Source organism: Raphanus sativus, chromosome 2 (genome assembly GCF_000801105.2).
Source record: "Raphanus sativus cultivar WK10039 chromosome 2, ASM80110v3, whole genome shotgun sequence".
In the NCBI taxonomy this organism is placed as follows: domain Eukaryota; kingdom Viridiplantae; phylum Streptophyta; class Magnoliopsida; order Brassicales; family Brassicaceae; genus Raphanus; species Raphanus sativus.
The window spans coordinates 9,833,405-9,846,001 of NC_079512.1; the positions used below are offsets into that span (position 1 = coordinate 9,833,405).

The 12,597-nt window shown below is 36.4% G+C and overlaps 3 protein-coding genes across 3 annotated transcripts; all 3 read left to right on the forward strand.

Moving 5' to 3' along the window:
* Positions 1-486: 486 nt before the first annotated feature.
* On the forward strand, positions 487-2,668 carry LOC130508513 (uncharacterized). The gene is made up of 6 exons (XM_057004068.1): positions 487-1,227; positions 1,390-1,420; positions 1,514-1,951; positions 2,118-2,130; positions 2,223-2,282; positions 2,347-2,668. Exons 1-6 carry the CDS (start codon positions 487-489, stop codon positions 2,666-2,668), a joined length of 1,605 nt encoding a protein of 534 aa, XP_056860048.1.
* A 556-nt stretch (positions 2,669-3,224) lies between these two features.
* LOC130508515 (uncharacterized mitochondrial protein AtMg00810-like) lies at positions 3,225-3,632 on the forward strand. Its single transcript, XM_057004069.1, has one exon. It carries the CDS (start codon positions 3,225-3,227, stop codon positions 3,630-3,632), a length of 408 nt encoding a protein of 135 aa, XP_056860049.1.
* A 1,717-nt stretch (positions 3,633-5,349) lies between these two features.
* Positions 5,350-7,376, forward strand: LOC108818987 (uncharacterized). The gene is made up of 7 exons (XM_056997705.1): positions 5,350-5,907; positions 5,985-6,106; positions 6,186-6,274; positions 6,343-6,417; positions 6,504-6,611; positions 6,692-6,793; positions 7,007-7,376. Exons 1-7 carry the CDS (start codon positions 5,525-5,527, stop codon positions 7,307-7,309), a joined length of 1,182 nt encoding a protein of 393 aa, XP_056853685.1. The 5' UTR covers positions 5,350-5,524; the 3' UTR covers positions 7,310-7,376.
* Positions 7,377-12,597: the final 5,221 nt, after the last annotated feature.

Consider the following 12,597-nt stretch of genomic DNA (forward strand, 5'->3'; position numbering starts at 1 on the left):
TTAGTTATCGCGAACCAAAAGCTTGATGGATTGAACTACAATAATTGGTATATTGCGATGAGGATGAGCTTAGATGCTAAGAACAAGATTGGATTTGTTGGTGGATTGTTAGTTAGACCAGCTCAAGATGATCCCCTATTCAAGATTTGGAGTCGCTGTAACAGCATGGTTAAGTCGTGGTTACTAAACACTGTGACTCAGGAGATATATGATAGCATCTTATACTATGATGATGCGGTTGAGATGTGGAATGATCTGTATTCAAGATTCCGTGTTAGCAATCTCCCGAGAAAGTACCAGTTGGAGCAGTCCATTGCCACTCTCAAACAAGGCGCAATGGATCTTTCTGCGTACTACACCAAGAAAAAGACACTATGGGAGCAGCTATCAAACACAAGGATCTCCACTGCTAGAAGATGCAATTGTGATCATGTAAAAGAGTTGATGGAGGAAGCATAGACAACAAGTAGAATCATTCAATTTCTCATGGGACTCAACGAGAACTTCGCCAACATACGAGGACAAATACTCAACATGAAGCCTCGACCGAGTCTTGCTGAGATCTACAACATGCTTGACCAGGATGAGAGTCAGAGGATAGTAGGATCAACTCAACGTGTGACCAACCCAGCTGCTTTTCAACTACAAGATTCGCTCACCACAGATAACAATCCAGTACTTCTCTCCCAAAGAAGTTATCAAAAGGTGAAGTGTTCTTACTGCTCCAGGCTTGGACACACGGTTGATAAATGCTACAAGAAGCACGGCTATCCTCCAAGGATGTTCAAAGGGAGAAAACCCAACACTGTTGCCTCTACAAACATGGCTATTACACAGTCGGTGAACACCCAAGACAATGGTCAACATGAAGAAGTCTCTTGCGACCAGTTTTCTAAGGAACAACTTCAGTCGATGATCTTGTACCTGAGCACTCAACTCCACTCTCCTACTAGCACATCCACAACTGAAAAAGCTATTGCCTCGACTTCAGCTTCTGCTCCTGTAATCTCTCAGATCACAGGCAGCCTTTCCGGTAACTTCATCTCTCTTTACAACCACTCTTATCATGATATGCTCATTTCGTCTGCATCTAAAGAAACATATGTGTCTCTTAGAGCTTGGATAATAGACTCAGGAGCTACTCATCATGTTAGTCATGATAGGAACATGTTTACGGATTACAAACCTCTAGACCAAACTTATGTTACCCTGCCAAATGGTTATACGGTTAGCATAGTTGGGGTAGGTAGTATCCATTTGACTAATTCCATTACTCTGTTCAATGTTTTATACATTCTCGAGTTTAAATTCAATTTGCTAAGTGTGAGTGTTTTAACTAAAACATTGAATTCTGAAGTTTCATTTACTGCTACTGATTGTTATATTCAGGATCTTACTCAGGCATTGATGATTGGTCAAGGTAGTCAAGTTGGCAACTTATATGTCTTGGATGTCAATAAATCTTATTGTACTCTGTCTTTTCAAGGTAAGTCATATGTCTCTGTTGTTGTAGATTCTCAAACATGGCATAGACGCTTAGGTCATCCTTCTATAGCAAAAGTCGAAACCTTGTATCCTCTTCTCAATGTACCTCATTCAAAAATGAATAAAGATCATTCTGGTGTTTGTCATGCTTGTCATTTAGCTAAACAAAAACGAATTCCTTTCAAACTTCGAGAAAACATGAGTTCAAATGCTTTTGATCTGCTTCATATAGATACTTGGGGTCCGTTTGCAGAAACTTGTGTTGATGGCTCTAGATATTTTCTGACTATAGTTGATGATTACAGCCGTGCCACATGGATTTTCTTGATGCGTGCAAAATCTGATGTCCTAGATATTTTTCCTGATTTTGTTAAGATGGTAGCAACTCAATACAAAGTCAATGTTAAGACTGTTAGATCTGATAATGCAAATGAGCTTCGTTTTACTGAGTTTTATGCTGCTAGAGGTATCATTTCATATCATTCATGTCCTAAAACACGTGAACAAAATTCAGTTGTTGAAAGGAAGCATCAGCATAATCTTAATGTTGCTAGAGCTTTATTGTTTCAATCAAACATTCCTTTAAAGTTTTGGGGTGATTGTGTGTTAACAGCCGTTTTACTCATTAACAGATTACCTTCCCCGGTTTTAGAAAACAAATAACCTTTCGAAAAATTGACTAACAAGAAACCTGAATATGATGCTTTGAAAACCTTTGGTTGTCTTTGTTATGTTAGTACTTCATCTAAGAATAGGCATAAATTTGATCCTAGAGCAAGAGCTTGTGTCTTTTTAAGGTATCCATCGGGTTATAAGGGTTATAAGCTACTAGATATAGACACACTCTGTTTCTATTTCAAGACATGTGTTTTTCCATGAGAATATCTTTCCTTTTGCATCACCATATCTTCATGATGATGTCAAAACTTTCTTTCCTCTTGTTTCCTCACCTGCTGTGCCTGATGTTGTGTTCTCTGAACCAACTTCTTCTGATGCACATTCTCATCAAAATGTGTCATCGTCCAAGGATCTTCTTCCCTCTGGAAGTCTTCCTATTCGCACAAAGAAACAACCAGCAAATTTGCAGGATTTTCATTGCTATAATCTTGATTCGTCAACTCCCTCTTCTTCTTCAACACCTTATCCAATGACCAAATACATTTTCCTATACTTCCTTATCTGAGCCTTTCCATTCTTTCATAAATTCTATCACCAAAGCAAAAGATCCTCAAAGATTTTCAGATGCAGTATTGGATAAGTTGTGGTGTGATGCGATGAAAGAGGAGATCTGTTCTCAGGAACGAACAAAGACATGGAGTGTATGTTCTTTACCAGACAACAAGAAACCAATTGGATGCAAATGGTTATACAAGACCAAGTACCACGCTGATGGCACGGAAGAACGAAAGAAAGGTCGCCTTGTTGGTAAAGGTTACACACAAGAAGAAGGTGTAGACTATCAAGAAACATTCTCACCAGTTGCTAAGCTCAGTACAGTTCGTATTCTGATTGATGCTGCTGCCAAGATGAAGTGGTCGTTGACACAATTGGATATCTCTAATGCCTTTCTTAATGGAGAACTCGATGAGGAAATTTATATGAAACTACCTCCTGGATATTAAGAACTCACAGGAATCAGAGTGCCTCCGAATGCTGTTTGTAGACTTCACAAGTCTTTATATGGTCTAAAACAAGCTTCGCGTCAATGGTACTTGAAGCTGTCTTCTACTATTCTTCAGATGGGTTTCATGAAATCTCGAGATGATCATACTCTGTTCGTCAAGCTTGAGGCAGGACGATATCTGGCAGTTCTCATTTACGTTGATGATATCCTGGTAGCAAGCAACAATGATGATGCAGTCACAGAGTTTATCTGTGAGTTGGAGTCACATTTTAAACTTCGAAACCTTGGCGAAGCAAAGTATTTCCTTGGCTTGGAGATTGCGAGGTCTGAGAAAGGTATATTGGTGTGCCAAAGGAAATACACTCTTGAGTTGCTTGATGATGCAGGTTTTCTCGGCAGTAAACCTTCTTCGATACCTCTTGACCCTACTGTAAGACTGTCGAAGGAGACTATCATACCAAAAGACGGTTCTAAGGTTGTTCACGAAATGGGAGCATTATTAGCTGAACCGAAAGTTTACTGAAGATTGATGGGGAGATTGATGTATTTGGCTATTACTCGACCAGACATAGCTTATACTCTCACTAAGCTATGCCAATATTCATCTGCCCCGAGAGAAGCTCACCTCAAGGCTGCACACAAGCTTCTTTGTTACCTAAAAGGCACTGTTGGGCAAGGATTATTCTATGCAGCTGATGGGTCTTTTGATCTACGAGGTTTTGCTGATGCAGATTGGGGAACATGCCCTGATGATCGTAAATCTGTCACAGGATATGCTATGTTTCTTGGTGATTCGTTGGTCACTTGGAGAGCTAAGAAACAACGGACCATGTCTAGAAGCACAGCCGAAGCAGAGTTTAGGGCACTTGCAGATGCTTCATGTGAGATTGATTGGCTTCTACGCATCATGGCTGACTTGAAGATACCTATGCAGTTACCCACTCATCTCTATGGCGACAACACTGCCTCACTTCACATCGCCAACAACACAGTATACCATGAGCGAACTAAACATGTTGATCACGACTGCTACACTATCCGCGAACGCATAGATAATGGAATGATCAAGACAATGCATGTGCGCACTCATAACCAGATTGCAGGTGTTCTGACGAAAGCATTGTATCCAGCTCCTTTCAGAGATTTAATTTCCAAGATGGGAGTTATGAACATCTACATACCTCCATCTTGAGGGGGGGGGTATCAATTGGTTTAAAGTGGTTTAGTGTACATGTAAATTAAGTTGGTTTAGTCCGGTTTAGATAACCTTATATATAGTTGTAAATAACAAACTTTACAGGAACGAAGATTGAATAATATCATCTTTTACATTTCTCTTTCGATATTCTTCAATCTCTATTAGCACACTGTGGTATAGTAAAAATCTTTCTTACTAGAGTCAAATAATAGTTATTTTGTTCCACATGAACTTGTCTACTAGGTTTTGAAACACCACTTCTTGTTCTTGAAAAGCCTGACTTTGTCATCACCTTGATCTTGTAATGTTATCCAAGAGATAAGAAACTATACAAGTCTTGAAACCACAAAGATATACCTGGACCTCGAGTAAAATGGAATAGTAAACGAGATGGGCGTGTAGAGGTTGTTACACCGAAAGAGACGGTTGGGTTAAGGTCGTTAAATAGTTAAATAGTTTTTAAAAAAATATTTATTAACTCAAAATACCCAATATTTTGAATTACTAAATACTTTCTTATCATAATTATTTTTAAGTTATCTTAATTAACCAAAAAAATTATCTGAAACCAGAAAAATATAATATTTAATCCAAAAACTTGATTTTTTTATTTTTTAACTAAATTAACTGAAAAACCAGAACTGAACCAGATCCTAAATTACTTCATATAAGCTAATTTCTAAATTTGTTACCTGAACCGAAAAGCGAAACTGAACCAAACCTTCTAAATATCAGAACGGATCCTAAACCTCTAGAATCCAAGAACCAAAAGAAACGAATTGGAACCAAGAACCGAATGCCAATTGCTAGTCCATGTTTGTGATTTATTACGAACTAGATTTTTTTTTTAGAAATTTAGTTTTCATATTTATGTTTTTCTTTATAATCATATTTTTTTTTGAAACACAATTAATTATAATCATATTTATATTTATGTTTTTCTTTATAATCGTATTTTCTGTGTAAAATACTTTTTAGATAATTGGACTAAATCTATCATATATGATGGAATGGGAATGACTAAATACTAGTGTTTTTGAAAATTGAGCAACGCCTCCTCCATGTTTTTGGTTCATAGATGTGTGGCCATTAACGTGCATCCTGTGTAAACCACAAAAACCACCCACATGAAATCTTAGACCAATCATAAAAAAATTCAATATTTCTTCACACACAGACACGATTGAAATCAAGAAAATCTCAATCTTGATCATCCGATGAAACTCCTTTCGAACCCACTGACCTTCCCCTTCTTCACTTCTAACCCCCTCGCTTCAAAGCCTTTCTTCAAACCCATCAAAGCCTCCTCCGTCCAGGCTCCTCCTCTGGACTTCGACTTCCGCAGCAACGAGCTCGCGTCCGACTCACGCGCCGCGATCGCCAGAACTTTCCCTGAGCTGCTCGACCTCGCCGATAACGGGACGTTGGTTCTTGTCCAGAAGCAGAGTTTCGGCCCAACTCCAGCCTGGCGCAAGGAGTTCGTGGAGCCTGAGTCCATTTGGCTCGTTGGCACTTCTCATATCTCCCAGGAGTCTGCCGCCCATGTCGAGCGCGTGGTACGCACGGTGAAGCCAGATAATGTCGCCGTCGAGCTCTGCCGTAGCAGGAAAGTCTCTTTTTTTTTATGTTCACTTCATAGGTTTGAGATTTTTTGTCGTATCTGACAGTTAAAACATATAGCAGAGCTGGGATTATGTACACTTCAAGTGTCGGAGAGGAAGATCAGAACTTAAAGTCTGGAGTCTTGTCGTTGTCTGGAACAGGCTTTCTTGGTGCTATTGGTCGGAGCTTAGACTTAGGTAAACTAAATAAAAGCTTATTCACCTTCAATGTTTTTTTTTTTGATTAATTATTTGGTGCTTGGATGAATGATCATAGGAGGCCAAACGGCTTTGGCTTTGCGACTTCTCTTAGCTGTTTTCTCGTCCAAGTTATCTTCTGTAGCTGATCGTCCTTTCGGAGATGAGGTAATCTTCTTTGAGAACCCACCAAGGGGGACATTGTGGGACTGTTCTTGATCAAACTTTGCTTGCAGTTTCGTGCTGCTCGGAAAGCGTCTGAGGAAGTTGGTGCGCAGCTGGTTCTTGGAGATCGACCTATTGAAATAACAGTAACGCTATTCGGATATCTTTAATAATAAAAGGATCGTTTTCGTTTAGTTACGCGTAAAGGTACATAACTCTGATAACGTTGTAGCTTCAAAGGGCGTGGGACTCGTTGAACGGGGGAGAGAAGATTAATCTGGTGATGGGTGTGACTCGGGCAATCACATCGTCATCCGGTATATCCGCAGCAGAGCTTAAGGTTCTGTTTGTTCTCTTTCCTCGACCTGGCATTCCTTAAAAATCGATAAGATTAAGCTGTAATATATGCATTTGCAACAGGAACAAGAGACCGATGAAAGCAATGGAAGTTTGCAGCTTTATGAACGGCTAAGTTTCTCATACCCATCTCTCCTACAGCCACTAATACACGAAAGAGACACCGTATGTTGATAACCAAACCGGAGTGAACCCAAATTTCTCAAACCGAATTATAGTCTAAACCTAACGTTTAACAACGTTTTTTATAACCGGACAAGCGAAACTGAAACTGACATAACCTAACAAAATTAATCAACAAAGAATGATGTCCTACAGAACCTAACTGAGTAAGTATTGAGCTAGCTTAAATGTGTTGACACTTTTTGTATATGGCAGTATCTTGCTTGGTCGTTGAAGAGGAGTAAGGCGGTGAATGGGTGTAAAACGGTGGTGGGTGTGATCGGAAAAGGACACATGAATGGTGTGATCTACGCGTTGGTATCTGACTCTGGTGATCTCCGGTTTAGGGATTTGGTGGGAAGAGGAGACTCTCCTGATGGTGGTACTACAGCTACATCGAACGGCTGGATTCAAATGGCTTTGAAGAGCCTCGCAAGAGATACAATTTTAGGGTTTTTGTTGTGGGAATTGTACGATCAGTATCTCAAGTTTATGATGATGACCCAAAACCCTTCATGATAGAGCCCTCGCAAATACAAATAGTGTTTAATTCAAAAATGAGTATAGATAATAGATATTTGATGTTTTTTCTTCTGTTAGAATTTGTCGAATCAGCCTTGCAAAAACAACTAGTTTAGTGTTTTCATGTACGAATATTTTTTTTGAATGAATGTTAAATTATATTCATCCAAAAAATAGTTTTACATCAAGTGCATTATAGTTTTAAGAAACAAATAAAAACACATTTTCTCATAATTCCTCCAAAACCAATGCACCGGAACACCATTAAGTTTCCCTCCCGTAGCACTCAACAGATTCAACTTATTTCTGATGCTTTTATCGATGGTTTTCTCCAAAGATTGTAATCACATCGGTTCTATCTTCTCTTATTTTGCTCTCTCCAAAGAGTGTGTATCACGCATTGGAAAGCATACTGAATGAATGATTTTTTTTGGTTTCTACTCACTTTGTGATGATCAGCTAAAATGTATTCCAATTTGTCGTATAAGACTCTTGATGTATTTCCATATCTGCGACGAGAAAGAACAATTGAAGAATAGATGGTTACAGGTCTCAACAGCATTGTTACAGAATACACAAGCATCATCAACGCCAGTACTCTCTTTCACATTCTATCCAACATTGAAAGTCTATTCAACATCGCGAGCCAGGTGATAAAATATATTTTGGGGTTCCTTGCGCAAACCAGACCCCCTGAGTCCAAACACATTGTGGCTTTTTCTCTCTAATCTGATACCAAGTGTCTGAGCAGAGAACCTGTTTTTGAATTATGTGCGATGTCTCCTAAGATCCATGTCTTCTAGAAAACAAATAAGAAAGCAGTAAAAGATCGGTTTGTAAACGATAAGGAAAGGCTCTAGATCCAGGGATTATCAAACAAGATATTCAAACACAATTCAATAGATGCCGAGGGTTCATAAGGTTCAATTCCAAAACTTGAATGCAAATAGTAAGTTATCAACTCTCGATGAGATAGAATATCAGATATCTAACTCTAATCAAATACCAAATTTTTCTGTGTATTCGATTAATCAAACAAGTAATAAACCAGATTTGAATATGTTCAACTACATCCTAGACCAACTCTCGTTGTGAATAAGTATTCAGTCACACTCACGCGTTATTCCAATTACCATATGATTCTAGATTCAGGTTATCAGTCACACTCTCTTGCTATTCCAACTACTCTAGAATCTAGTATGATAAACAATCCTGGTGTAGAAATCTATAAATAACCCTACCAGTCTTATGATTATCAATTTAAAATTAAACTTATGAATTCCCTAAATCTAACAAAATAATTACTCAGAAATGAAACAGAGACACAAATCATAGACCGAATATAAATCATATATAAAACTAAAGGAGTTCCAAATCAATCTTTGAAGGAGTACTAATCTATCTCTCCAAACATAAAAGAAAACTTAGCCGTCAACAATGAGTTAAAAACATATAATATAGGTTAAAACATGCATGACTTCTTTGTAAATAAGGGAAACTTCTAAGCCAAACTGCAATTTTGGAATTTGATAAAAACTCGTCAGGCACTGATCAGAATGTGCATCGTGCAATGCTCAGGAGGTGTAAGTCGAAGCCCTTCATCAACTTGAATTCTCGATAGCTTCTGATCGTGCGTCAAAAGGACCACCACTCTTCAGTAAAACGAGCAAACTTTCAATCTATGATCTCGATTGACCTCAAACCGTGGCATTGTAAAGTTAACTCAAAACTCTATCTTATATCAAAATACGAGCTCAATGTCACTTGTACATAGATAAAATTTACGCATATGTGCAATTCTGCATCTCAAAAAGCTCCAAAATCTCCAAAGTTACCAAAAATGTACATAAACCCTGTATAACACACAAAATGCTAAAACGACTCCAGATGCATAATAAAGACTCTAAAAAGGACATATACCATGGCACAAAAGTGGTAATCCATGGTTTATTAGTGTTTCACCAAGTTTAACACGAGCTTGTTTAGCTTCTTCTTTCTCTACTTGTAGTTCTTTATGTAGAACTTCAATAAGTGCTTCAAGACATCTCTACTCTTTTACTATCGCATTATTCTCCTTTACAAACTACTAAAGCTCAACACACTTGTTTGTAGCTTTCCTTGAGATCATCCTCTAGTCCTTCATCATATTTTTCATCCTCAGATTCAGAATTTGATTCAGATGATGTACTTGCTTCATCTTTGTGTGCACCAAATGCAACAAGGTTGAGCACTTCATCTTTTTCTAATTCATTCTCATTTATCTTTCTTCATCATCTCATCGTGTTCAATTTATTTGCACCTAAAGCTTTTGACTCTTCTTTCTTAGCCGTTGGACACTCCATTTTGAAGTGTCCATATCTTCTGCATCTATAATATTGTACATTTGTATTAACACATGGCTCAATAGCTTCTTTTCTTTGTCTCCTCACCAATGTTCTCATGGCCTTGCCACTGTATCACTTCATGTAGTACTTGTTGAAACATGCAAATCATTTTAATCACCTTGTTTTCTATCTTTGATTTTTGACTTCTTATTTCAGAAAATGCTAGGTCCACTTCAGTACGATTGTCCATGCCATCAAGCTCCATCTCATGAGTTTTTACCATCCCCACAACTTTGCGAAAGCTAATTTCATATATGTTAAGACATATATTGCTGCTTTATATGCTGAAAATCGTGCTGGCAAACACCTTAAAATTTTCTTCACAACTTTCTTTTCCTTGTAATCCTTTCTGATAATACGAGCCTCTTGTGCTAGTGCGCTGAGTTGAGAACTAAAATCTGATGTAGATTCATGTTCTTTCATCTTTAAGTTTTTAAATTTTGATTTGAAATAATCCATCCGTGAACTCTTAACCTTCTCAGTTTCTTCAAAGTGTGTTTACAGAATATCATAGTTCTCCTTTGCATTCTTGCATCCTTGCATCCTTGAATTATATCGAATTGCTTCTTTTTAACTGATGTAAAATACAAATAAAGCTTTTGCATTATAACTTGATATGTCTTTTTACACTTTTTCATTTAGCCAATGATTTGTTGACAATAACTCCATCTTTCTCTATTTTTGGGGAACTTTATAGCCATTCCACTACTTTCCAAACATCCATATTAATACTCTGTAAGATTGCATTCGTTTTCACTTTCCAATGTCCATAGTACTCGGAATCAAGCATAAATTCATGTTGTACTATATCATTCATCTTACCTTCATATTCTCACTAGTGACTTTAGTGTCCTTCTATGATACCAATTGAAAGTGCATAATTGGTCTGATATAGAATAGTACAACTACCTTGTCAAGAAGTACTACGACAGATGAACACAAATAACTTTTCAACAAAAAATATATTTTTACTAGATCTCTTCCAAGTAAACTTACATGTCTTACTAAATGAGAAAAAAAACACTAGCAACACACATTTCTATGGTTAACTCATGATCCAAAAAACTCTCTTTTTAGTCCTTTATATTTAAATCACCATACAAGTAACGAAATCCTTTTTACTAAGAATATATATTTTTTTGTATTGATACAATACAAAACTCCATCAATTCAGTTACACTAGGTAGATTTTGTGGTTCATCTTAACCAACTTCCAAAAGAATAAATATTTTGAATCTTTATTTTCCTTTTAGTAAACTTCCTTTTAGTTTCAAACTTGTTATTTAAGCAAATTTTATTTTGTTTAATAGAAAACATATATTGTCTTTTTTTTTTGCTAAAAAAAACATATATGGTCTTCAAAGAAATTTTTTTTTTCTTCTTTTTTTAATCTCAAGTTGTCCGTTCACAAATTACAATACCAACTCCAACTTTACAATATCACTTCAAAAACTAATATAGAACATCTCTGAAAACTGCTTCTTCTATAGGAGTCAAGTTTACAAAATAATATATACAAGTATATACAGCTAGTTAGAGCTAAGAATTTGATTCATTATCTGCAGGCTCCGTCCCGTTTGACCCACCGCGGGGCGGGTGCGGGTAGAGAAATTTGAAAAAAATTGTTCGCGGGTACGGGTGCGTGTCGAATAATTTAACGCGGAACGGGTACGGGTCGACCGAATTTAAAATGCGTGTACCCGCCAACCCACAAATGTTTTTTTTAAATATTATTTTTTAATAAAAAATATGTTTTCTACAAAAAATAATAAAAATTACGAATATTTTTTAAAAATTAATTAAAATATATTATTTATATTGTTTTTTTTTAAATATTAATAAAATAATTATTTTTATTAATTTTTATATTACCCGCGGGTTACCCGCTAATTTATGCGGGGCAGAATGGATCTTACATTTTCTAGATGCGGATTAAACGGGTCGAATTTTTAAATCGGAAAAATGATTCTGCCCCAGCGGAGTGGGGCGATAAGAGCGGGTAGAGGCGGGTCGACCCGCAAACCCAGCACTACAACGAGTTCAGTTTTTCATGTATCTTTTAAATTACAACAACAAACGTACACTCTGACAGTCTGACGTCAAGAAAGAGATTCAGAAGGGTGATTATTTCTTTATACAAATAAAATGTTTAAATAGAACGTGGATTGATCCTTAAAAGTGAACAATAGGTTATTATTATCTAATTTATCTTATTATATATCGAAGAAGGAATTATGAAGCATCTTTTGTCTCCACGTGGCAGCTTACTAGGAGTGGGAAAGATTTGGTTAGGAAACACAATGCCAAGAATCACTCGTTATTTGAGTTATTAAGTACAACTCCAACATCAATATAATTAAATTAGGATCCCTTTTATAGAATTACCCTTGATTCTCCTTGGCATATTACTTTTTGTACCATCAATTTTACTTTAGAAATTAAATTCATTAAGGGTAAAAAAGGGTAAGAAAAAGAGACCATAACTACCTAATAACATGTCTATAGTTATATTTATTTCCCCTAATTATATACTAACTAATTCAACTAATATTAGTCAGAACCTACGTTAAAAATACAACAACTTAATCTACCCCATCTACGATTACATCAACCAAATGAAAGACCATGCATATATAATTTATAAATTGTAAAGCCAATGCACCCACAAAATAAAAAAACCTCAAAATATACCAACAATACATTATACAAAATATATTCTATTTCTAATAAAATTAAAATATTATTAATAAATGGTCGATGGCAAAATTAAAAAAACCTAATTTCTTTACTAAAAGTTATATAAAATAGATTTTAAAAACATAACTAAAAACTAAAATAAAAAAGTAGAAGTTATCTGTTAGTCACTAATCGGGTTCCAAGTTTTAGTGATTTTTGACTTTT